The sequence below is a fragment of the Pleuronectes platessa genome, chromosome 16 (assembly GCF_947347685.1).
Source record: "Pleuronectes platessa chromosome 16, fPlePla1.1, whole genome shotgun sequence".
Classification (NCBI taxonomy): domain Eukaryota; kingdom Metazoa; phylum Chordata; class Actinopteri; order Pleuronectiformes; family Pleuronectidae; genus Pleuronectes; species Pleuronectes platessa.
In genome coordinates, this window is record NC_070641.1 from 8,290,639 (window position 1) to 8,317,265 (window position 26,627).

Genomic DNA, 26,627 nt, shown 5'->3' on the forward strand with positions numbered 1-26,627 from the left:
ATACAGAGACAGGGCACACATCACGTAGGAAACAGGAACACATGCAAACAACCAGCAGAGGAGGAGAAATGCTACTATAATATCTTTGTTTTGATTGACGATAGAAAACACACCATCCACACACACACACACACAGGCATGCATGCACATAAACATGTAATAGATCTGCACATTAGTAAAAAAAAAAAAAAAGCATCACTTCTGCTGCTGCATTGCCGGTAGATATTTGTTCATAGAGTGACTCAAAGCAGAAAGAAGAAGATGCCACGCACACATGTTCCTACAGTTAAACACAAAACAGCTGCACTGCTCATAGCCTGTGCAGCAGCAGCAGCAGCTCCTGTCCGTCTTCACACGCACACACACACAAACAAACACACACTGAATCAAACTCATCCGTCTGCAAACGTGTGATGCAACATCTGTCAATCTATCCCATCGATCTTGCCCTGCCATCCATGATGTCCACATGCATGCACCCCTCCCTCCACTCCCCCATCTCCCCTGGCAACTGGAGGGAGAGAGGGAGAGAAAGAGAGAGGGAGGAGAGGATGATGGGGGGGTGGGGGGTGGTATAAAATGCCATGGCAGATACCTGTAAATGAACCAGACGCTCCTATTCACAGGGCCGAGCGACGGCCAGGAAGAAGAGAGGGAGAGGGAGAGGGAGAGATCCTCTTCGTCGCATGCCCCCATCGCCATTTCCTCCCCTCCCTCTCCTCCTCCTCCTTCTCCTGCTCCTTCTCCTTCTCGTCTTCCAGCGAGACAGCAGCAAGCGCGAGCCGCGAGAGAGGAGGAGGAGGAGAGGAGGAAGAGTAGGAGAGAGAGATGGAGGAAGGGAAAGGGAGAGGGCCAAGCTCTCCCAGCCCCTTCATACTTAAGACAGAGAGAGGAGGAATGGGAGAGAGAGAGAGAGAGAGAGAGAGAGAGAGAGAGAGAGAGAGAGATGGTTCGCTGTGACTGCGACACAGAAAGAGAGAGAGGGAGAGAAAGAAAGGGAGAGAGAAGAGGAGCAGGGAGAGAGGGAGGGGGGATAAGGTGACTTGAAAAAGGAGAGAAAGAAAAATGAGGTAATTTGTGGAGAGAGAGAGGGGTGATTGGGTTCCTTTGAAAGGGGCTTCACACACACACACAGACACGTAACAGTCCAAACATTTGTGCGTTCATGCACACAACCACCAAAACACACATGCTTTCTTTTTTCTATCCTCCTCACCAACTGCATCCATTTTTCCTCACTCCCTCACTTCCCATAGATATACTGTATGTATAGTATTCACTTTGTGAATCTGTCACTGTCATGATTCTCCATTCATAAAAATTGATGCGGCTGAGATAAAATCTTTGCCATACAATACAGTCCTGACTGGAATAATGAATTCACAGGGGGAATGACAGAAGGCTTGTGAAGTTTGAGAGACTGGAGAGGTTTAATCACGTGACATAACGTTTAAAGACATGTATTATCATTATTATTGTGTTATTACACAAAAAAAAAGATTGACTCTTATTTGAGCATAAATACGTCAGATCCCTCTGGAGCCTCTGCTTATCCTGCTGTTATTGACCCCATGTGTCAAAACACACCTAACCTCACCCGCTCACCCCCCACACACACATACACACACACAACCATGCTGGCATGCACACAAACACACTCCCTTCACACATTAACTGTAAACAAAGCATGAATGAGGGGGTAGAGCGCGTAAAAAGGGGTGGAGGGGGGAGGAGGAGGAGACGCATCGACGCAGACAGGAAGAGGCGAGAGGACATAGAAACAGCTGGTGGATGAGTGGCGGAAGGAGGAAGAGGAGGAGGAGGAAGAGGATGAGAGAGAAAGAGAGAGGAGTAGTACAGATTATCTCGAATGGGCACTCACATCATCTCTGTCAAAGCGTTCTTCCATGTATGTCCAAGTTGTCCTCTGTCGACTAGTCCTACCTCCCTCCACCCCTTGTTCTCTCTCTCACCCTCTTGCCTCCCTCCTGTACACGAGAATGATCACAACTCTTGTCCTCTCTCCCCTCTCATCTCTGCCTCTTTGACTGTCCGCCTGCATGTCAGGGTATACCGCTGTGATTCTGTGAGTACAGTGTGTGTGTGTGTGTGTGTGTGTGTGTGTGTGTGTGTGTGTGTGTGTGTGTGTGTGTGTGTGTGTGTGTGTGCGCACACGTGAGCATCTGTGCATCCATTTTACTGAACACGCCCTCTTAAATGCTGTTTACCGTCTCTGCGTCGGATATAAAATTCTTTATTTATGAAAAACCATGTCAACCAACTCCTATTTCACATATGCACAAGCATGTGTCTTACAAGAAACTACAGCAGCCACAGCAGCAGCGTTTCGCAGGATGCTCTGCCATGCTCCTCCAAACTGTGTGCTCGCTTGTCCTCATTCGACCCACTGTTGGCCCAAATGTGATCTCATGTGGGCAGCAGCTTGTACAGATTGTGTGGACTTGCTCGGTGCATCTGTGGCAAGGACACAGATCAGGTGAGCTGTCACTTTTACAGAGAAAAACAATGTTGGAAGAGTTTTACTTCTAGCAAATGCAGCTTATGATTTCTAAATGCCTCCTTAATGTTTTAAAAAGTGCTAGGGTTTTTTTTTGTCTTTGAATGTGTTTTCTTCTGCTGCCGCTTATCTGCCAGGGATCAAGTGGCTGTTTTCAAAAAAATTTACGTTCTTCAAATGAGCTTTGTTTTTCTGTGACCTAAATACAGATTTAGAGGATTTTCTCCTATCAAAAGACGACCTTAGTTTGTGGAAGAAACTCTGCCCCCTCCACTGAGTCATTCAAAGCACAGGTTCGACCCACCTCTTCCCTCTGGCATTTTAACTAGTTAACAGGTCTTACATATTAGCCAATACAGTGGTTATTTTAGTCAACTTTTATGGTTTTAAATGTGCAAAAATCGACTTAACGTAAAATAACACAGTGCTAGGAGAAACTCTCTAAAAGATGTGTACATTAATTGTTTCTTGGACAACAATTTTAGCCCAAAAAGGAAATAAAGACAATTTAATGTGTACATTAACACTATCAGCTACGTGAGGCTATGCTTTAGAACCGTATTGAGCACAATGCTAACAATGCTAACATGCTGATCTGTAGTGGGAATTTATACCACATTCAGCTAAAATCCGTGAATAAAGATGGACGACATGACAGATCCACCAAGTGTCTCACACACCACTTGGTGGCTGACTGCAGTACAGGTTATAAAATCGGCCGCTTCCATTTTAGTGGAAGGGACATGGACCAAACTAAAGTTTTTCCAAAAAGTTGATTTCAGTTATTTTAGGTGGTTCATATCATAGAGATCTTAGTTCAATTGTTTTTGATAAGTTTGGTTTTAATTAGCTATTTGATGCTATTTAAACAGATTGAAAACGGTATGACTGACAGCTGAGACTGACTCACAATTGGTCAAGTGTGTGTATTGGCGGGGCCGCAACTCCACTCCATCACTACTGCGCAGACTCCTGCTTCAAATGATGTCACCAGTACATGATGGCACAGCCCACATGGTAAATATCTGGCTTAAATTTTGTACAGTCGGAGGAATTGGACACTCACAGTCCAATTGTTCGACACCTTAGCTTAGAATGTTAGCATGTTACCATGCTTAGAGATGTAATGGGAACTAAACAAAAGAGCAGATGGAGATGAATGAAAAAAGATGAATGTTTTTCGTAAAGAATCTATGTTTTTGCACAAACATATTTTTTTTCTGCTGACGCTAAATCAGAAGTCGTCAATATGTCGGGGGGGAACCATAGCCAATCCATCTAATAATATTTTCATATTTCAATTTGGACCGAAGTGGAGGATCAAACTGACATTGCGATCGATAATACCAAATAATCAGAATCCTTGGAGTCGTGGAAATTCATGTCGGTTGCTTTCGTCACCAAAGACAAAATGATGTGTACTACAACATGGCAGGGCAGCATCATCTCCTTTCTCTATATTGTTTGTGTCTCCATATGGTCGCAGAGACAACACAAACGATCCACGTGTCTCTTTTCTCCGAAACATGGGACGCCTTTCTTCTTCCCCCCAAGCTCCTCAACGCTCCTCTGCCTTTAGAGTGCCCTTCAGTGTATGACCTCCAGATGGAGACACCACGGGGGAGAGAGGGTGATAGAAAGAAAATTAAAAAGTACAGGGGGGTTAGCAATACAGTGATGAATGAAAAGCGAGGGAGGGATGCAGAGATGGTCAAGAGATGCAGCCAAATATAGAGGGATGAAAAGAGGGATGGGTGAGATATTACATGAAAAGATAAAGGCTGCAAAAGTAGGCCCATGTGAGGGCGGCTCTGAGTCAGCTGTGCCCCACTGCTCGGCCAAACAAGCTGTCTCGGGCTCCTTCTATGCTGCGCTACACACAGCTTTAATTATCCATGATGTGTGTGCTCGCGTGTGTGCAAACAGAGTATGTGAGTCTGCATGGCTGAGTGTGTCGCATGCATGAAATGTCCCTGTTGATCAGCAGCACGTTAATAAAATCGTGTGTTATCAAACCCTAGCATGATAACATGTGAATGGCGGAGAGAGAGAAAGGCTGAATAGGAAATAAAACATGAAAAGAAAATAATGAAGGCCATACGAAGAGAGCAGAGGAATTATGAAGAATGATGATGGGTGATAAAAGGGGAATAGAGAGAGGGAAAGAGAGAGACATTTCACATAAATTAATCATTTGATTGACAATGGCTTTATTTCTATGTAAAAAATTCTCTCTCTTTGCTCAGCCCAAGTCCTGGACACGGAAATGAGTTTGCCTAGGAGCGACACCACCCTTGCCGCGATGCAGAGGCAAGGCATTAAAGGGAAGGTCATTACATCTGTCTCCCTAAATGAGGAGAAGTCACATGGCCACAGTCAATACAGGGGAGTAGTGCGCACTTGTGAGTCAACAGATCACCTCCACAGGGTCTCGAGAAAATGTGGGTCGATGTTCAAAAAGCTAAATAAGAACATTTTCTAGCAATGCTCGACTGCAGCTCCACAGATATAGCAACTACATGCTAAGCAGGAATAAATGTGCGAGACTTGATCCTGGTTTTGCACTTGGTGGATGTGGATATCTGTATTAGCAGCCGTGCAGCTTCATGGTTCGGTGGACTGGAGTCCTGTCGTCTGTCTGTATTTGCTGCTGCTCAATTACCATCCAGCATTACCACCAAACAAGCAAACAGCCCATTCCAAACAGGCAGGTTTACAACGGGCACTGCACTAGTTTATACGAAACGTATAATGACCTTCTGTTAAAGCTGGAAAAGCTCTCAGCTGCTGTTCTGAGATTTCTGTGATACATATGCATCAGTTCAAACAGGGTGGGCATCAAGGTCAGTTGTGGTCATCTGGTGATTTCATAACATTGATCAACACAAAGAAGTTTCACACTTAGTCATCAGTGGTCTGAAAGAACCTTCGCCATCTCTTCGAAGTTCAGCCCACCTACAAACTGCAGCCTGACAACACGACTCTGCACCTCGGAGCCAAAAGGACACACAGAGCAAGCGATTGACTCTAAAACCAAGATGTGACAAAGAAATCTGTCTGTCTGCACAGGTTAAATTCAGCAAAACCAACCAGTCAAGACTCAGCTGGTCAACCTCTGCCTCGAGGATGACTCCAGTACCAGAGCAGGCACATCAGCCTCTAGACCTGAGGCAGTGAATCCTCGCACATCGTCATCCTGCGGCATGAATCAACAACACATCACAGAAAGCAGTGGACACACTTATGAATCACTGCATGAATCAACTTATCTGGCTAGATGTGTACAGTATGTTGGCATACAACTACATCCACTGCCAGCATCTGCTGTGGTCTCAACAAGTTGAGCAGTGAGGTCAAAATGAAAAGGTTGTCAGGTTGAGTTCCAGGATCCAGTCCATGCATCACACACTTTACTAAAACCGTTGTCAGGTGTCAGATCAGGTGAATAATAACAATCTGAATCTAATCTGCCAAACTGTCCAACTCTTGTCCGGAATCTAAGTGTCCTGATGGGATATTTTCATACTTTATTTAGGTCCTAATCAATATCGCACTGAACAGGCACCAGTGCATCTCCCTGCCCCTGAATGTGTTCAGCTCAGACACGCCTCTGTTACCACTCTGATGTGACCTGATTGACCTCTACCACTCAACATGTGTACATGAGTACTTGCAAGTACATGACACTTACCTGGGAGCGTCAAAGCTGTCGTAGGATCCCACCGTGTAATGACGGAACAACCGTTTGGCTCTTTCTCCACGGCTCTCTGAAAGCAGAAAAACCACAGGAACAGACATTTAATCAGATTACACAGCGACTGTTCACCGACTTTACGATCATGGGAAACATCCAGCATCTCTCTTCACCAAGTCGCTTTTGGGATCTGCAACCTACAGCTCGGACAACTATGTGCATTAGTACAGGGAGAAAAAGAACAATTTAATCACTTATAACTGACAAATATTTGTATGAATCAAATGTTTAAATGAAAAAATTGAATTCCAGGCTTGCGGTTTTCCTTTTATTTATGTCACGTCACTCAAAATTGGGTTTTCAAAACAAGAAATGTGTATGTTACTTTGGGCTCAGAGGAGTTGCTAGCATCCAATATATAGAGAGAGATATATCTATATAGATATATATCTTGATATATGCTGTATATGCTTTTAAAATCTGGGGATGGTAACAATTACCTACTGAAATGGCAAAATCACGTCATATTAGAACATAGGACAAGATGGAGAATAACGCTTGTATGTTTAATAAGCGTTTAAAACTTTACTTTAATAAAAAAAATTGCCTCTGGGAATTCATGATCAACCGCCTTCACAGTACCTGTGGCCACTGTGACCTTGACCTTCGACCATTAAAATCCAATCAGTCCATCTCTGAATGTTTCTGCCAAATTTGAAGGGATTCCCTCATGGTGTCCGTCCATCCATCCATCCCACTTTGGTGAGGAGGGATGGGTAATGCAAGGGCTTGATAATGGAGGGCGTAATAATACTATCAGTTGTAGACTAGATTTACTAGCAGCCTCTTGTCTTTGATGTGCATGGTCACATAGTCAAAACCAACATCTTGACAGAGGCTAAACCAGTAGAAAATTCACAATATTCAGGTAAATGTGAAAAAAGAAGTGATGTAGGGTATTTGTCTTGATGACCCTGTTGTGTAGGCATGTATGTTTATCTGTGCATTTGTGACCGGCTGGGATCACCTGATCGGTTGTCTTGGCTCCGAAGCATCACTTCCTCCACACAGTCGGAGGGGAACCAGCCTGTGCGACCTCTGACCGTCCCCTCCCAGTAACCACCCTCGCCAACACTCAACACTAGAGGGACGGAGGGAGGGATGGAGGAAGGGGGGGGGGGGGTGCAGGAAAGACCAGTGTGTCAGAGGAAAAAGGGCGACTTGTCTCTCACACGCACACAGATAATAGTGGGAAATCAATAAACACGCACATAAAAAGACGACGACAACATTAAACACACAGAAAAGAAATAATAAGGATACACACACACGGACATGCAAACCTTGTACATACTCACCAAGACATACATACCTGGCGACACCTTAGACTCACTCACAAACACACACATATTCATACCTGCAGACATTGAATACAGACATATACAGAGACCTTACACTCATGTTAGGGAAATGACTTACAAACTCATCTGAAGACACTTCTCCTGGCCTGGATACTGATCTGTCTCCATGCACACTCACCATTTATATACCGGTGTCGAGGTTGGTTGTGTTTTAGTGTTTGAAGACGGATTATCGTATTCATTATGAAGAGATTTTCTTACAGTCAAAAGATGCTTGGTTTGTAAAATGCAAAAATGTACTTTCTTGGTCTGAGTGATAACGACTTCTGTCTGTTAAAGGTGAAAACCATGTTTGCCTGGCTCTCTTCAAATGCAACCAAATCCCTCTACCCCCATTGTTACATCCGCGCAACAGTTGGACAGATGTGAGAGCAATACTCATCTTCTCACCCCACTCTCTGAAACAAAGAAAATCTCACAGATTGTCAAACTTTTGCATTTAGCTTCGTTAAATAGGTTTTACTGGTATGAAGCTTTTTTGAGCATTTTTCTTTTGGTTTACTGGTCTGAACGTTGGCCAAAAGGTTGAATCCCACCACGGTCATCAGCTGCCTTCCCATTCTAACATGTGGGAGGAAAACGCTCGAGATTGATGAACAACACGTCTGTGGGATGCTCGTGTTGCATTCTTTGCCCTCTGTTTTATTAATGTTTGTATGTATGTGCACATTGATAAACCAGTGGGATAACTGAGCTGTGTTTGCTTTGGATGAAATTGTTAGCCATGGTGTTTTTGGTCACCTGATATTTACCTATAGGAGGTTATGTTTTCACCACTGTCCGTTCGTTCATTTGTGAATAAGATTACACAAAAACTACTGGACGGATACCACAAAGCTCAGTAGAAGGATGTGGTGTTGGTCATTTTATTGAATTTTGTGTGGAATTTGATCAGGGGAGATCTAAGAATTGTTTTCCCACTTTCTGTAACACAGATTTTCATCTCGTCTCAGAGAATGATTCATGAATCTTGATTTAAAACAAATCTGCCATGTTTAGCGGACTAATATTTATGAGTGTGAGCAATCTGGTGCAGATCCAAATAAAAATCCAGAACTACTGAATTTAAATGTGGTTACATAAGGGGACTGTTGGCTGCTTTGATGGAGATATGGACTCCACTGAGTTCTTTCTGAAAACTGTTGACCCTCTGCAGTCTGCAGTTTACACATTATTAGGAACGAGGTGGGGCTATGTTCTGAGCCAAAACAGAGACACTTGCATATTTTCAAGGTGTGAGTATCATTGCTTTGCATTTGTGTGGCTATGAAAACCGCATGTCAGAGTCACGTAAACTTTTCTTTAATTGACACATTTTGTGGTTACAGAGCCTATTTGTCCTTCCACACACCTCTGCAGGTGCTTTGACAGAACAGAAGTTCACTGTGTTTCATGTCATGTTCATACCAGGCTTTTTACAACAGCACAAACACTGAGTCCCAACCAGAAAGACACTCTCAGCTCACATGGAAGACAAAATACAGTATTCAGCTCCAGCACGCGGACATATGTACACACACACATACACAGATTGTCCTGATGTAATATAAACGTGGGTATACTCACCTTTGACCCTGTCCCCCTTACTGAAGCTGATTTCTCGCTCTCCCTGTGCAGAGTGCGCTCGAGTGGCGACAAAGACTCGTCCTGGGACGGCGCTGTACAGGCGTCGGCGCTGCCCTGCTGTCTGTGTGGGGGTGCTGGCAGGAGCAGGCCTAGGTGGACAGGAGCAGAAGTATACGCAGCAATTACAAACTATAAATCAACACTGACTTAAAGCACAAAACTGCAAGAAGTAGTTACATATGAAAAGGAGAATTTTGTATATTATTAAAACTGCTCAAGGTGAAGCTAGTTGGAACTTCTTTATATAGTGTTGGATGGTGTAATTTATTTCAATGTATTATATTTAATTATCTATTTGAATACTAGTTACTATAAATACCCCTATCGAATAAAAAGTACAACAGCTCCTTTCGAAACATGATGGTAGTATAAACTCAATAATAAGCATCTCTAAATATACTTAGATAAAAAAAAATAGAAGACAGAAAGGGAATATATTCTTCCAATCATGGATACTTTTTAGAATGAATGAAAGCTCATCTCAATATGAAAGATAACAAAGACATTGGCCCAGACAGCAGTGACACGACAAAATGCCACTGGACAAAACATAGACAGGACAATATCACATACAGTAACATAAAAGTGCAGAGAGTAGATGTAAATAGTGATTTTTTAAAACAGGATCATTTGGAGGGCAAGGATCTTTAGCTCATCTTTGAGGGTAAGGACCTGGTCACATATATACAAAGCCCACCATGTTTTCTAGAGTAGCTCAGACTGGACAACCTAAACACCTGATACTGACAACTGGAGGCTACCACAGGTTCTCTTTCCTGTTTGGGAGGGGAGGGTGAGGTGAGTGGTATTTAGCTGCAATACGCAACTTCACCACAAGACGTCCCTAAATTTCACAAACTGAACTTTTAACCACTTTACAGCCCTTTGTGGCCTTGCTTTAAATTAGATGCATTTAAAATATTTTTAAGACATTGAGTAGAAACACCTCAGCCTTCTCCACTCACCCCTGCCTCCGGCTCTGCCTGCTCCGGTCCTCCTTGTCACCGATCCTCCCTCTTGACGGGGAACGTGTCCTCGCTCCTCTGGGACTGCTGGAGCTCCGCAGGGTACCAGTATGTTTATAGCCCTGCAAGAGAGAGAGACAAGTAAAGATATTTACATGTTATATTAACATTATTTAACTGCCATCTGCCCTAGCAGAAATATTCTGGTTTAGAACAATGCAGTTGCGGCTCTCAATTCAACAGCTGGACAAAATATTCAATGTATGATGAAAAAGTATAGGTTAATATGAATAAGATACACGTGTAGGTTGCATGTGATAGAAACTATATTTCACAAATGTTCTAAAACAGGGTCGTATAACCACCATTACTATTACCAACTCATTTATTTAGCCTGTTATGAAATTTATGGGGATTAGACTCAGTGCAGATGAGATTATAATCTCCACACACTGCTGTTATGAGCAGTTCTCATATTTAGTATATATGTGTCTGTTTTCACACAGAGAAGTCTAGGGACTTGATCTGGGCTGTTATCAACAGCACTGTCACAACCCGGCTCAAAGCTGGACAAAGTAGGGGAGACCACACATGAGCTTTACCTAAAAATGTGTTTTATTAAGGAAAGGTTAATGCAGAAATCAATATCAATATCAAAACCAAATGCTGTGGAAGCCATGGGGGAGAGCTGAATCTCCCTGACGACCAAACTCCTCCCATCAGACTCCTGCAGAGAGAGGCCTGCTTTGAGAGATCACAAGCAATGTGAGAGATTGTCACCTTTAATATCACAGAGGAGGTAGAAAGACATTTCATATATTTGTTATACACATGTTATACACTTATAATAAAACCATTTTTTTTAATTTTTCTTCTTAGCCATTAGAGACAGAACAAGGTCAGCAGAGGTCTGTCCTTCAGGCTCGTCCATCCCTAATAAAATGAATAAAAAGAATGGCATTATTGCAGAAGAAGTGTTACTTATATGTATTTGAATTTGGTTTTGGATGATAAAAATCTAAGTTTATTACTCATCAGATCATAATCACTTCACTTTGATTAGGAAATAGGTGGTGGACATCAGCCTCAGGTTCTCTCTGTGATTCTCTAGTCTCGTAAAGTTACACTTCCTATGATTTATTTATATGTGTCAAACAAATACATCATTCTGCATGTTCACAACAACGACAGATTCAGTAAAGTCTTCAGAAAGGGAGCTTAGTCTCCAAACACACACAGTCGCCTTCAGTTTAAAAGTTGTATCACCACAAACTCTATTGCTTCTCTCTGCCTTGTGGACCGGTTCATGTCGGTGTTGTGTCTGTTGAATAACTCTGGTACGGTCTCGTTAGCATCAACATTACTGCTGTTTTCTTTCCTGGAGGCTAGCTGAGCTAAGCTAACAAGCCAGGTACAGAAACACAGATACCTGTTCATCACTACTAACACATAAATTCTATATTTGACTTACCACAGAAACTGGACCACAGACGTCTTCGACTTCTCTGTCAGGAGAAGCAGCCGAGTGACAAACTATTGTGAAAACTTCTCCACAGATTCGGGTCGTGTTCAGCTACGGGCATTAGCCTGTTTGCTCAGGTGAGGCCGAGCAGGCAACAGGCTAAAAGCCTAATCATTCTATTATTACACTTCAGTTCAGTGTGAAAATTAATAATAATCATTGTTGAAATACTGAAATTATACTTACTTTATTTATTTGACAGTCAGTCTCTGACTTCATACAGACATTGATACAGCTACTAGGCTTCTTCAAGATAATTTGTTTGATATTCCTAAAGATACTTGAATTTTACTCTGGTTTTCATTTATTTTGTTGTTGGACAGCTTAATGTAGATTGATAGATTCCTTTTACTTGAATGGAACAAGCTCTTGCACTTATTTTATTTGAGATATGGGACTGGAAAAAGCAGTTCAGACTGGGCTATGTTTTGTTCTGGAATAATGCCTTGCATTTTAATTTTGAGAAAAATTCATTATTATATTAATTGAGTAAAAAATATAATTATTAGACAAAAAAAAAAAAAATCATTAGATTAATAACTAAATCGGAAAAAAGAATGTTGAATTAATTGAATTTAAACTGCCTCATGTCCAGTACCACGTGTTCCACAGAGTGAACTGCAGCTGAAACCTTTCATTTGTCTGAGACACAGCACCTTCCAGTGTTTAAAGCTCTGTACTACATCAAAGTGTTGGCACAGAGTGGTTTGACTTTGCAGTCCGGTAAAAAATTTACTCAAAGTAAAATGTTATATATGATGGTTGGTCAACAATCTGAATTATGAATGGATATTTACTTGATCAAAATGTCCTCACTGGAAAACTGTGTGTGACACTACTTTGACCAAGATTGCACTTTCCTCTAATGTTGATATTTTGACCCCTGAAACATTTAATTAGATTTTCTGCATCAAAATACTCACAGTAATACACAGATCATACTTATATATTCATATGCATATAGTACCTGTTGATGCTGACGGTAAAAAGCATAAAACTTGAAAACCTCCACCAAGAACTCACAGTCTTCTTAAATTCCATCAAGCTGCACCAAATTTCACACACTCATAGGGATCTGTGCCCTAAATGTGCCTGATATTAGTTTTTATCAAATCCATGAATAATCAATGAAAATGACAAGAAATCATCATCTTGTTAAGTGATAAAAACATTTTTTATAGTTTCATGGTGATTGATCCAGTAGTTTTTGTGCCAACAGACAAAACATAACCTCCTTGGCAGAGGTAAATAAATAGAAACATAAGTGTGTATATGTGAATTCAGAAGTGACTAACTTAAAACACAATGGACACACGCACAAACAGGGGCACACCTGCACGGAGACGATGTTGGTCACCGGAGTGTTGGGCCCTGCCATCCAGTCCGGCAGGTTCATGCTGCTGTCGCTGTTGGCCCGCAGGAAGGGATGAGGGTGGGGTATCGTCAGCTTGTGGGCGCTCTCTCGCCTCTGGGGGGCGTACTTTGGAGACTCCACAAAGGGAACTGTGAGTTGAGGAGAAATGGTACAGAGAGGGTCAATCCTTTTCCTGCAGGATTTCACCTATATTTCTTCACATTCTTTATCCAGACTTTTTCCAATGTGCTGCTATAGTTATATATCCTTTTTCATTTGTTGGTTCTTTTTGTTAACTCCCCTCGTGAAGATTATATTTTGTCTTTTTTTCGATCGAATATCTAAACTGGAACATTTGACTGAACATGACAAGATCAGACCAGACCCCAGCTACTTACCCACATCTGTATCCCGGTGGTTTTTAATTATTTCTCCCAGCTCAAAATGGCCGGACATGACAGCCACCTAATATAAACAACAAAAATAAAAATGCTATTTTTTGGGATATCGACTCAGAGGCGGCAGAAACAGGTTCACAGATATGCATTATTTTGTAGGCACTGGTGGCTGTAGCCTGTTTAGATTAATATTAACACAAACCTACAGATCATCCCCTTGATACATCCAACTTAATCTCTTTGGAGATTATAGAATATCTAGAAGTACAAAGTCAAAAACAAATGAGATTTCCTAGTTTCTTGATCAAGAATAATAGTTTGCGAACACTAGAAAACATATTTAAGCATTCTTTCCCCCACTGAATAAATGCTTTAAAAAATGATGCAGGTCAGGGCACAATAAAGCAGACTAATGCTTTTTCCATTTCGTTTTCCCTCTCTTTTACTCACACACAGACACACACACACACACACACACACACACACACACACACACACACACACACACTCGACAGGATAGTCTCAGCTGGCTTTTTCTGCACTGACAGAATTAATTTATCCAGATTAAGGGGTCACACTCTTTCCTGCCACCTGGGACCTTCGTGTGCATCGCAGCACAATAATGCTTAAAAGTGAAATTAGGCCCCGGCGCTTTCTGCTACATTAACTTAATAAAACACTGAACCATACACCCACCAACAAACGTAATAATAACCCAGCCACGCACTCAGCCATTACCTGAAACGGGGTCTGCCCACTGCTGTTCTTGGTGTCTTTATTTGCTCCCCGGTAAAGCAGAATTCGTGCACAGCTTTCCTGCAACAGACACTGTAAATTAATGCACAGGTTTTGTCCTAAAACATAAAATCTTTAATAACTGCTTAGCGTAGGAAGGTATGTCATTCATAAGAGCATTGGCTTCAGAGAGCATGGTATCATATTCCTTCTTTTTACTTATTTTTCATGTCAAATGTGTTTTTGTAACATATTTAGGTGAAAATTAACTAAAGTTAAATTAAAGTTCAAAAGGCCTAAACATCCGGTTTCTCAGATTTTGTACTTTTTTCAATTATTGATCATAAGTGAGTCATCTCACCAGGTCAACACTGTTTCACACTGCTCCCCTCTGGAGGGTGCTACAGGTCCTTAAAAACTCCCTCTTCCAGACTCTGGACAGGCGTTTATCCAAGTGCATTTAAAAAACTTAACCAAGCTAAATAATATTACATATAACTGTACAATATTATCATTTGCATTTTAACTATAGGCATCATATACTCATCTGCTTTAATACACTGTGTTTTATAATTTGTATTTTTATGTTTATTTATTAGATTGTACTGTGTCTATTTTTCTGTGGGTTGTAATACTGTTACTTTGTGCAACTGGGACACTTACATTAATTGTTCACTTTGCAATGATAATAAAAGCATTGGAATACTTGAGCTTCAGGTAGATTCAGGTGATGTTTCAGGTAAATATTTACTCTAAAGTTGCTGTTTCTGATGAGGAAGAACATTTTGACAAGACTTCCGGATAGATGGTGTTTTAAGCTTCTAAGCATTGAAGCTACAAATATGAAGAACTTATTCAGAATGGTAAACAGCATCTGTCTGGTTGGTAGGTGAAGCGGCTGGGGTCGGTGCTGTTGTTATACAGTATGTGGCTTTTGTGACTTTTACCTTCTTATTCTGTATGTTCAAAGACATGAGGAACATGTATTATCTCGTCTATCTTCTATTCAAGCCACAATGAAAAAAATGAGTACCTTGTTGTATAAAGCACAAATGTGCAAGGCAGTGTTTCCAGAGGCATTCTGGGAGGAGGAATCGGCCCCATAGAAGAGGAGGTGCTCCAAATGCTGCGAGTTGCCATGCTGACAGGCCTGATGATCAGAGGGCCAGAAAACAGCGAGAGAAGAACTGAGAGCCAATTATTACATCATATTCAAATATTTTTAATTCTCCTTTGGACACACACCTACATCACATATAACGTACAGGCATTGGTGAACCAAAATACCAAAGTATCAATGAGTATGAGTCAAATCCCAGTGAACACACAGGAAGTATAAGATGGGGGATATGAGTGGCTTGGAGAGCTGAAGAGACTCATGCTGATGAAGTGGCGTGTGGGTGATCACACTAAGATGAAGAGGCTGATACCTTTATTATATATTTTTTTTCCCCTGGCCTCAACAATCCACTTCATCGCTGCGAGTCATGAGGCCACGGAAGCAGGATGGGTGGGGTGAAGGGTGAGAGGTGTCTGAGATAAAGGATGAGAGGTGCAGTGTTGGAATGGGTTTTGATGTGGGGGCAGATGCAGACACTGGAACACACAATACACTTGTACATTACAAAAAGGACGCACGCACAGGATACAAACAACACAAACTGAACAACCATGAGGCAGGTGCTTTCCCGTCACATCCCACCAATAAATACAAAATAGGCCACTGACCCAACTAGATATTAATATTTTAGCCGCTAACATTAGGTTTTACCAGTTATTTTATGTTGAATTAACTGTACAAGGCGCACTTGGCAGATAATGAAAAGTAAATTTCTCATGAATTGTAGTTATTAACTGCAATATTGTCTTACATCTTAAGAAAAATCCCTTTAAAATCCCTGCAAGTCTAGAGGGAATGACATCACACACACAGAAAGACACACTGGTGTACCTGGTGTGTCTCGTCCCAGCCGTTCTCATCCCTGATGCCCAGCTTGGTGTGGTGGTAAAGCAGTGTTTCGCAGCAGGAGGTGTCGCCCCCTGTCAGCACAGTGTGGTAGAGCGGCGTCAGCCCTCGTCGGTCCTTATAGTCCGGAGATGCTCCCAGAGACAGGAGGACCTGCAGGGAGCCGCGGAGAGAGAGATAAACCTCATGTGCAGGTCGTGAATAAGTCATGACAACATGTGGGGAGTTTGAGAAACTATGCAGCTATTACGCTGTTATGAATTCATGAATAAGAACGATAATAGAAACACAGGAAGCAGAAAAATACATGGGGGGGGGTCAAGGAGTCGTGGATTTTAAATAAAGATGGAAACTCATAGGTAGGGGTTCAGAGGGGTCATGCAACACCCCATACTGGAGAGAATTAGGTTTTCAATCAGTCGACTGTAAACCTCTATGCAGTATAGCAGCTGATTCTTTCCTTAGTGCTGACGTTACACATTATTACCCCCTGAAGGAGTTTCTCGTCCCTTGGTGCCTGCATTCTTGAAAAAAAGATTTTCACCCTGTTTGAATAGGAGAATAGTTTTTCTGTTCCTGTGCATTTTGTGTGTGGGCTGGTGTGGACTGCTGAGTGGGAGAGTCTGTCTATTCTGTCTTCAACTTGTTTACTTATAAGGAAACAAATGAGGATGGCAGTGTCAGATTCATGGCACGTATCCATCCTGCAGATACTGTATGTGTCGGCTGGTTCTTTCTCAGTCACTTGTTATGGTGATATAAGAGCGGCCCTTTCTGCTGTTGTGATGTGTGAGTGTTTACCAGCAGGGCTGTATGGCGGTGGCCTCGAACAGCCTTGTGTAGCGGTGTGAGTCCATCTTTGGCACGGAAGTCAATATGAGCCCCTCCCTCGGCGAGGACGCGGATGGACTCACCTCCACCTGGCTCACACTGCACAGCCAGGGACAGAGGAGTCTCTGGAGGACACACACAGATTCACATTCGGTTATTTATGGTTGGAGGGATTATTCTCGAGAAGGAAAGTCAAACCCACAGCTGCGTTTCTTTGCTCTGTTTAGATTCAGAGAGAGCACCAACCTTGTCCTTGAATATGAGACAGATACTGGTCCTATTAGACTCTACAGAATACTCTATTATGTTTTGATAATATTTGCAGTCTTCACAATTACCTGCAGTGTCACATTCACACTTCTTCAAGGTTTTGTCTGATTCACAGTTCACACCTCAACAATTTAAATGTTATCTATTTAAAAATCACATTTGGGAAGCTATTCCTGGTGTTTTTTAGCCTGGATGCCAGACGAACTTAGCCCCGCCCACAACATTTGAGGTCAGGAAGTTCGGTCTGGAGTCGCTCCGTTGGGGAGAAATTATGCACGGCTCGAAATCGGGAGAAACATTTACTGTTTCTCTCAAAAATGCTGATCGTGTTGGTAAGATCTCCATGTATCCTTAAATTATTTTTACAACACTGGCAAAAATCGTTTTTACTGATCTTCTTCTTCTACTTCTTCCAGCATGGGTGCAATTGAGCTCTGTTAACAACAGCTATGCGTCGCTTTACATACGTCACATACTACGTTTCTCTGATTGGTTGTAGGTCTATCCAATTGAGCGAAGAGGATTTTTTTTTTCTGGTTCGGTTGAAACACGCCCAATAATCACAGCCCAATGGAGCGGTATCAGACTCACATTCTGACTAGAATTGTGAGTATGACAACGTCAGGCTAGGTGCTTTTATTAAATTTATTGAATCTACAGATATTTACCTCTTGTATATTTGTTGGGTCGTTTTTGTTCATAACCAAGCACCATATTTGTGCTTGAGTAAATGTACCTAATTGCATAGGTGGTCAATAAATTATTTTCTATGTAACAAAGCTCCAGCTGTGTTGTCAGTCAGGTCAATGGCTCATTGACTGCAATTAGAAACAGTGGTGCTTGAAGCTAAATGCTAGTACGAACCTGCTGCTGTTAAAATCAGCAGGATGATGCAACAATTAGTAAACTCATTAAGAAATTAAGAGAATTAAGGAAAAGTCAGGGCATCGCTAAAGTGTTTACGCTTTATCCTGGGGAGAACACGAACATCTGCAATGTATCTCATGATGATGCATCCAGTCGTTGATGATGCATTTCACCAAAAAGTACAAACATCGACCCCATGGAGGCGCTACAGGAAAAGTCAGGAGATCACCACCTTAAATGTCATGAGACATTATCCTCAGATTCTGTAGCTTTATTGGAAAACTGCAGCCGGTGTAATAGATCCACAGCATGTGGGGGTCCTATGGAACTGATCTGAGGGCCAACTCCAGCCCTAGGGTTGAAGAGCCTCCTGACTCTAATCTAGGTGTAACAATTTCATTATTAGGGACCGTTTTCTACATTCACTGTTTAAAGAAGAGTCACTCCATGGAACAGACATCAGTCCTTAATCCCACCATCACATGCTCAGTTTTATTCCCGGGTTACTCAGCAGCACAACTTAATCTCTGCGAGAGTGTCAAATAAATATTCAAAATGCTTCTTTGGTGATTAACCGTATTTAAATGGCTTAATCCTGCAGGCAGGAACTTTTTCTACTGAGTAAAATGCCCAATGGACCCAAACCTGGGGCCCCTGCAGAAGCCTCAAAACTGAGCGCCCAAAAAAAGCATCATTCTAAAGGCCTTTAATCGTGTCCTCACTCTGCCTTCACAGCTCTAATGCTGCATTTATCATGGAATAAATGTTAGGACACCGTAACAAAATCTCATAGTCATGAAAGAGGAGGAAACCATTTGTGGACATATCTACATCACAAATAAATCTAAGAAAGCACACTAAAATATACAGCTAACAAGTTCATAATCTATAAAAGTGTTTCTTCAGTATCAGGGTACGCCAGTGACTGTCTATACATCCATTTAAATTCTATGAACAGAAACTGGTAATTCAGCCTACTTCTAATTGTGCCAATCTGCAAAGAGACAAGTGCATATAATCCAAAACATCTCCCTAAGCATTAGAGTAAAGCATAAGCATACGATTTTTGCATATAAAGAATAAATCAAAATGTCGAGAATAAACTTGAAATTTCAATTGGCGCCTCTACAGATTACCTTGAGTGGATGATGTGGTGAAAATGACCTTAAGAATCACTTTTAGTAACAAACTTTTGTCTTTTGGTAAAAACCCAGTGAGGTGATCAGTGTGAGGACTTTGGGGAGATTATGCACACAAGCTTAGAGAGATGGAACCCTGGGAGCTTGAATAGCTGTAAGTCACTCTTGTTCCAAACATTTGAGTTTATCATCAGAAAGGGAATAAACGTTCTCCTCCTCAAACGCAGAGTGTGATTATACACCAGATAGTAACAAGACAAAGAACAGCCCCGAATATGTTGACTTTTCATTTTGCAACATGAATATTAGTCTGAGGTTGTGATTTTCCCGCGACATGAGCGGATGGTGGGGTGGGGGAGTCGTCGTGTCTGAGGAGGTATGACGCGCCCGGGGGTTCCCCCTCCGCCCCGATGCTGTGCAGTGGAAGTGTGTTTCACACCCATGATGACAGGCTGTGTTTATGTTTTGACACTTGCTCCCAGAGTGGCTGAAGTGACACAGAGAAGCACACACAAACTGCAAATGAGCCATCTGCTGCACCCCCCCACTCCCCCCACCCACCCCAGGCACTAACAAGACCTGAGAAAAAAGCCACCAAATTGTGAACAGCGCCGGCTCCCCGCTCCCTGACAGAGTGTGAGGCCGACGCGCTGCAGAGCCAAGGGCAGAGAATGGAGCGGGAGAGCTGTTGCTCGCAAAGAGTTTAAAGGTGGAGTTTATACGGCAGAGCCACAGATCACAGAACTGCTGTGTTCTAATAGTCCATTCCTAACTTAGTGAATTGACCCAGAAGTATTTCAGCGGCCAGCATGATAACAGCATGTTTGTGTTAGAATTCTCTAAATGATAAGCACCAGCTGAAGCATTGCAACAAGCATGCTCAGAGAGTAGTTCACAAAACGATCATCGTCAGATCTAAATCTAAATCTAAATATCTTCATCAGAAACTCAAATGCGTTGAATCTCCAACACACATTTACACTGAATGTTTATTGCAACGGTGCGACTCATCTGAGATTATACACCGTGGACAGACATGACACAACTGACAGAGATGAAGGTCTTGTAAGTGTGTAAATGTATGTAGAGTAAACTGTGTACGGAAGGATGGAGTTTAAATTTACTGTTACATAATTGGTTTATGTAAATCACTTGACTTCTGTCAAAGACTTAATATTTCTTAGAGGCTTTAAACCTTTTATCGTTTGGTTTATTAGTTGGTAGGATTTTTCCGCAGCAGGATTTAAAAAAAAAACGACAGAACAGATTTCCACGGAAATAGGTGGACGTATGTGGTATGGGTCACAATTTTTTCTTTCAGTTTTGTTTTTTCACATTTTCACCAAATTCCTATTATATAATTAATGCTTCTTAATAGAAAAACTGGCATATTGAGGGGACTGATATCAAGAGTGTACAACATTTCATCATCAGATCAACATCAGATTTTGAAGTAAATTAAATTATGTTGTCCTGAATCATTTAGTCAAACAGACACTATATAGCATATTCAAATTTCCATCAACATGGCTGCTCTTGTTTGACGCAAAAATAGTATAGTTTAAAGCTACTTTCACGTGAACCCGTCTAATTTGACACTTTGCTTTAAACTGCTAATCTAAACTTCAGAATCTGCGGGACTGTGTCGGAGTTGAGGTAAATCGGAAAAACATCGGTGACACTTGGTGTTTCGGGGGCCCTCCTTACCGCCGGTGTCCCCGTCCTGGAAGTTGGGGTCGAGGCCCTTGTCTAAGAACTTGACCATCTTGTCCACAGCGGTGGTTTGGATATAATCCATGAACTTTTTCAGGCTGGCCTACATGTAGAGAGAAGAAAGCAACAGAACAAACTCAGATATATGGTATCATCACAGAATGTGAAATATTATTTTATGAGACATAAGTGGTGCTTTCCTATGTTTTATAGCAGCAAATACGTATAAAGCATATTCACATATTTTGCTGTAAATTTATGAAATTGTGAACATGATTTTTGTTATTTCTCATGATTTTGTTATTTGTACTCAAAAGAGATGCAATCCCTATTCTTTCTGTTTTGGGTAAACAAGTACACAAGTACAGTGCAGTATAATACACTGCAGTGCAGTCAAGGCCAGTAACTGTGAATGGAAACCATGCAGACACCTACACAAACATAGCTGTTATGTACTGAGTTTCATTCATTCACAGTTTGCCATGTAACATGCAGCTCACATATCATGTAAAGAAGATCCCCAGACCTTAGTGTGCAGCTTGGCCAGCTGCTTCTCATCCAGATTGGTCTGTTTGTACACCCGGGTCTTGTATCGAAACTAAGACAGAAAAAAAGTGTAGAAACAGAAGCGTTAATCCTTTGTCCTCAATTCTCCTTTGGCCTGGATCCACAAAATGGGGCCTGCAGATTTATTTCACAGAGAAGCTTTAACTGGTTTTCTGAACAAACCTGATCTTCTACTTCTCTGACGACAAGATGTGTAGAAATAAAAGTGACCTGGTTTTAAAGCAGTTGGTTAAAGATGGTTAGAAGCCTCCACTGAGTCAATATGTAGCATGAAAATACGGTGCGAGAATGGACCGGAGAAGTTAGAAGGTATAGAAAATAGAGACGTTCCTTCCAAGAAGTGTTTGAGAAACTTCATTGATCTAACTTGAATCATTCATAAATAACAGACACCATCATCCTCCCTGCAGGACAAACAGTTGATTAAAACATCAATATTAGACTTTGGAGATGACCCTTGAAACACACTCAAACTTTCAAGGAGGAGGGATCTTACGAGAGCCTTTTTAAACCGGCGAATGTACGGATAAAACCTCTTGAGGAAATCCAGGTCACATCACTTCTGTCTTACAACTGTGTCAAGGAAAGTCGCAAATAGCACCTCCAAATATGGCACCCCTTTCTCAAAGGACTGTGGGTACTCTTTGAGCAGCCTCTCCTCCTCCAAGAACTTGGCGTCATGGCCGTCGGTGGCCGGTTGGAACAGGCCGTAGTTCAGGACGTCCCGCAACGACTCGGTGAGGGAGCACAGCACCTGCTGCTTTGCCTTCCACACCGTGGCATCTGGGTTGAACCGCAAACATTTCTGAAGTAGATACAGGGACAAATAGGCATGAGCTAGGCTTTCAGTTCACAAAGAAATTATTATTGGCACAACGAGAAACTCTAAATGTCAACGAATTAAATGTGACCTTTGCATAAATGAATACACAGTTGGTGGTTTTCAGACATAAATTCAAATCATAGGGAAAGCAGCAGTAACACGAGAATCAAGAGCTGAGGTTAAAAAGGATAGAACTGGACTGAATTCATCATGCGCATTGATCTTCTAATAGAAGCCGTCATGGAAGAAAAGATCTCTTCTGGTAAATCTATAGACTCAGAATTAACTAGACGGGATGCTGTGATTTAACACAATCTTTAAAGCAGCTATTCATAAATTGTGAAAATAATATTAGAATCGATTTGTAAACTTTTAAACAGTACACCGCCTCAGAACACAAACATCTCTGACGTTATTCAAGTATTTCTACATTTCAGAAGAAAATGTAAATCTTCACTTAATTTACTGCTGTAATCAATATTTACTTTTCACAAAAATGTTTGACCTAAAACACATAGATTAAGGTTATAGAATACACCACATTGTTAAAGTTTAGACCAGTTTAAGGGGAAACATTTTCCGGGTGTGGCACCTCACAACAAATCACTTGTTATCTTTATCGCGCGTGTTATTGGTGCCACTAAAGCCTTAGACGGTTTCATTTAAATGCTTGTTAAAATCCTGAAAAAGTTAAATTATTCAATATTTTACAAAAAAAAGAAAAGCCAAAAAGCACATGTGTGTATACAACCACATAATTTTTCCTTTCTTTTCCTTCCTGAATAACCACTGTACAGGTTTATTCTGGGACCCTTTGGAGGGGCTGAGGTCCCAGTTTAAAAAAAACACTGGTTTAATATACCTAGAAACTGAATCTCACTTGAACAGCCACATCTTTAAAGTTCTGTTTATCCATCAATGTGTCAGTACTGACAATCAAGTAATGTTGATTATATTCACAGGAGTATTTGTTCTGTTTTCACAGCAGGACATTTGTAGAATTCACACATTTTAGTATTTGGTTTTTCACTTCAGTACTGACAGAGGATCATATATTCTAAGTTCTACGCTGATTAATCATCCTGTATCCTTAACAGTGTATCTTATGACCTCTCTGTGTGCCTACGGTCCTGTGGCAGTGGATGCTCTCAGCAGACTGACTGCAGCACACCGAAGCCATCCCCCTCTTGAGCCAGCAGGGGGAGACAGCTGCAGAGTGAAAAAAAAAGAAAAGAAAGGGGGTGATTCCCGGTGGCCTGGGTTTGCAGCCAGGATATTAATGGCAGTTTGGTGCAGCTTTAAGTGCGTCCGCTGGGGTCACGAATGGCCAAATGCATGTCAGCTCAGAGGCCCACTCAGCAAAGTGGAGCATAACTCACCACACAGATGGCTGACATAAGGTGTTTGACACTGCTTCTTTGCCTCGCTCTCTCTCTCTCCGTCCTTCTCTCCCTCTCTACCTCTCCCTGCCCAAATTGGAGTTGGGATGTTCTCTGACCTTGAGGCAGCAGCAGGACGAGCAGCCCATGCAGAGAACAGCCAGCTGCAGACACCCCTGCCTCACGTTGCAGTACTGCAGCCACTCGTCGCTGGGCAACAACTTGTAACCCACAACGTCCGCTCAGTCGTGTCATTCATCTTCATGTCTTTTCACAAACACACACACACACACACAGACGCACATACGAATGCCTCTGTGCGTGTGTGTCCTATAGAGAAAAGAGGTAAAAGACCCTGCAGAGAACTAACAACATTTTCTCTCTCTATTTCATTCAGTGTTCGCGCACAGCCAAACCGGTCGCCACGGCAACCGGGTTCATTAGTGGAGCAAGCTGCTTGTTGCCATAGAGACATCCCTGTGTTCCCTTGGAGATGGGGTACTGGGAGGGTGTGCCTGTGCTCGTGTGTGAGGGTGTGCATGGTTCTTTTTTCTTCAACCGTGCAGTAAGAGGGCGGGGAACGTCTAAGATTACGAGTATGGGATTGAAAGAGGATGAACAGGTGTGTCTGTTTTTATTAGATTAGGTTTCACACACACACACACACACACACACACACGCACACACACTTCAAAGGATACAGGAAAATGCTCATTAACTAACGGAGCTTCAGTTTGTGTTAAAACTTTGCTTACACAGCCTGAGAAGCTTTAGAGAGTGGGAGATTTCACTGAGGCGGCCATCATGCAGCTTATTGATCCAAACACCTCCAGGGAATATGACTGATCCTACAGCCTCTAACCAGCCAGCCAATTAGAGCTCATCACGGCTTCATCACCCTCATCAGGTCTTCGAAATAAACGCACCCAGGTTCTGTGAGCAGATGGTTTCTCCCACCGACTCGTCTCATATTACTCACAGTTATGCACCGTTCTGAATTCATTGGTGCAGATGGGAAACTGTTCTTTTCTAACATCAGACCACCTCGCAACTTAGCCTCCCGTGGAGCTGCTGTGTGTCGGAATAGTTGAGGCCGAATGCAAACTGTTAATGTCCATTGACAGTATTGTTTCTGTGCCAGAATATAAAGATATAAATGCCAAGATGTTTTTTATATTTTGCTGTCTTGACTACTGCTTGTCCCTGCGAGAAGACTGGCTGATCATTACTGACCTGGGGTAAATTACACAAAGCACTTAAACCGCTTAGTGCCAGGATCTAGAAGTATTACTCGGATAGTTTGAAAATGGCAGTGTAAGAGTGTAAAAATACTCAATTACTACATTCAAATACCTACTTATAAGCACATAAATAGTGTCAGCTTCATACTTGAAATTGCGGGGATGTCATCGATCATTGAAAAACATTCTTCAGCTCATTTATCTCTGTAATTTTGATTTCAAGTATTGGATCGTGGGATTTCCTTGAGCCTCAAACTGCTAGTTTAATAAAACCATCAAAGATATCGCGACGGGAAATCTTTCTTTTGAAGGAAACATGACAAAAAGGGCTCATCTGACACACTGCTATTTGCAGGCAGTAACAAGCCTAGAGGTTAGAGGCCACTGCTTCAATATTTGCAATGCAACTTTTGGATTTAGTGGTGTATTAGTCAGAAACATGGAGAGGAATATAAAGGACAATATTTCCTAAGACGAAGTGGGAGAAATGTAAATGCTCAAGTACACTATCGTTAGACTTGAATATATTTGCTTCCCACCAGAGAAATGAGATAAACCAGGATTAACACTTACACTCAGCCAAAGTATCTCTCCTTCTTACAGTTTGCTACTGGAAATCACACTGTCTAAATTATTCACGAGTTAACAGCCAGGTAGAGGGGGGAGAGAGGATCACCCACTGCTGTTCGTCTTTTGTTTTTTAACTTTCCTGAGAGCATGATAACATCTGATTAAGCAAGTTAACTCAAGAACAACAGAACAGATTTCAGGGAGATCTGGTGAAATGATGCAGAACGGGTCAGGAGAAAACCCATCAAATTCTGCTCTGGAACCAGGATTTTTTTTTGTACTACTTTCTTTTAAGATTGTGTGATAGGGAACAGATATACATGTGTGTGTGTGTGTGTGTGTGTGTGTGTGTGTGTGTGTGTGTGTGTGTGTGTATATGTATGTGTGTTATCATACATGTGTTCCAACAGGCTATTCAAAGCAGGAAATTGCCAGGGGCTCCGAAGTGAGGGGGCCCCCAAATATGGCTGATCGCAGTCTACAGCTATGACAGTTTTGCACGGGAGCGGTTCGGTTTAACTCCCGGGCCACCCAGGTCCTTTTCGCCAGTCTTTAAATCTTATTTTCCTTTGAGGAAATGTAAACACAATAAGTTGACAGCGTAATAACAACATTTTAAACACAAATCATTTTGTTTCAAGTGTTTTCTCAACACACAGATTTATTTTACATGGTCCTGGTGCAGCAAACTGCCTCATTATATCTTGTTTCAAGCTTAAGCCGTCACTTCCCTTCATTTTTAAACAAACTGATTTGAAGTAAAATATTCTTCCTTAAAAATGGTCGTAATAATTTACAGAAATGTCTATGAGATTGAAGGTTTTTGAAGATCGGTAAGCCAAAAGCGTTTAGTTAAGTAACAGGCCACTTATACATTACTGCAACACTAATAACGATAATATACAAATGAATTTGGCTTTGTCTGCGTTACACTGTGCTTGTGCTCATAATTAGGTACTAGTATGTTAATGTAGTCAGTGCCACAGATGACTTTCACATGAGTTTCAGTTGTAGATGAAATTCTTAAG

The 26,627-nt window shown here is 41.8% G+C and overlaps 1 protein-coding gene across 1 annotated transcript in view; it reads right to left on the minus strand.

Moving 5' to 3' along the window:
* The window catches only part of shank1 (SH3 and multiple ankyrin repeat domains 1), a 57,676-nt gene that overhangs the window by 21,233 nt on the left and 9,816 nt on the right, over positions 1-26,627 (minus strand). Inside the window, exons 2-14 of the mRNA XM_053443563.1 lie at positions 22,188-22,391; positions 21,546-21,617; positions 21,014-21,122; positions 17,001-17,155; positions 16,185-16,352; positions 15,267-15,383; positions 14,237-14,314; positions 13,499-13,565; positions 13,080-13,249; positions 10,225-10,346; positions 9,200-9,348; positions 7,240-7,353; positions 6,210-6,285 (exon numbers count right to left, since the gene is read on the minus strand). Coding sequence (XP_053299538.1) covers positions 6,210-6,285; positions 7,240-7,353; positions 9,200-9,348; positions 10,225-10,346; positions 13,080-13,249; positions 13,499-13,565; positions 14,237-14,314; positions 15,267-15,383; positions 16,185-16,352; positions 17,001-17,155; positions 21,014-21,122; positions 21,546-21,617; positions 22,188-22,391 — 1,601 coding nt within the window. The remainder of the gene's footprint in view (positions 1-6,209; positions 6,286-7,239; positions 7,354-9,199; positions 9,349-10,224; positions 10,347-13,079; positions 13,250-13,498; positions 13,566-14,236; positions 14,315-15,266; positions 15,384-16,184; positions 16,353-17,000; positions 17,156-21,013; positions 21,123-21,545; positions 21,618-22,187; positions 22,392-26,627) is intronic.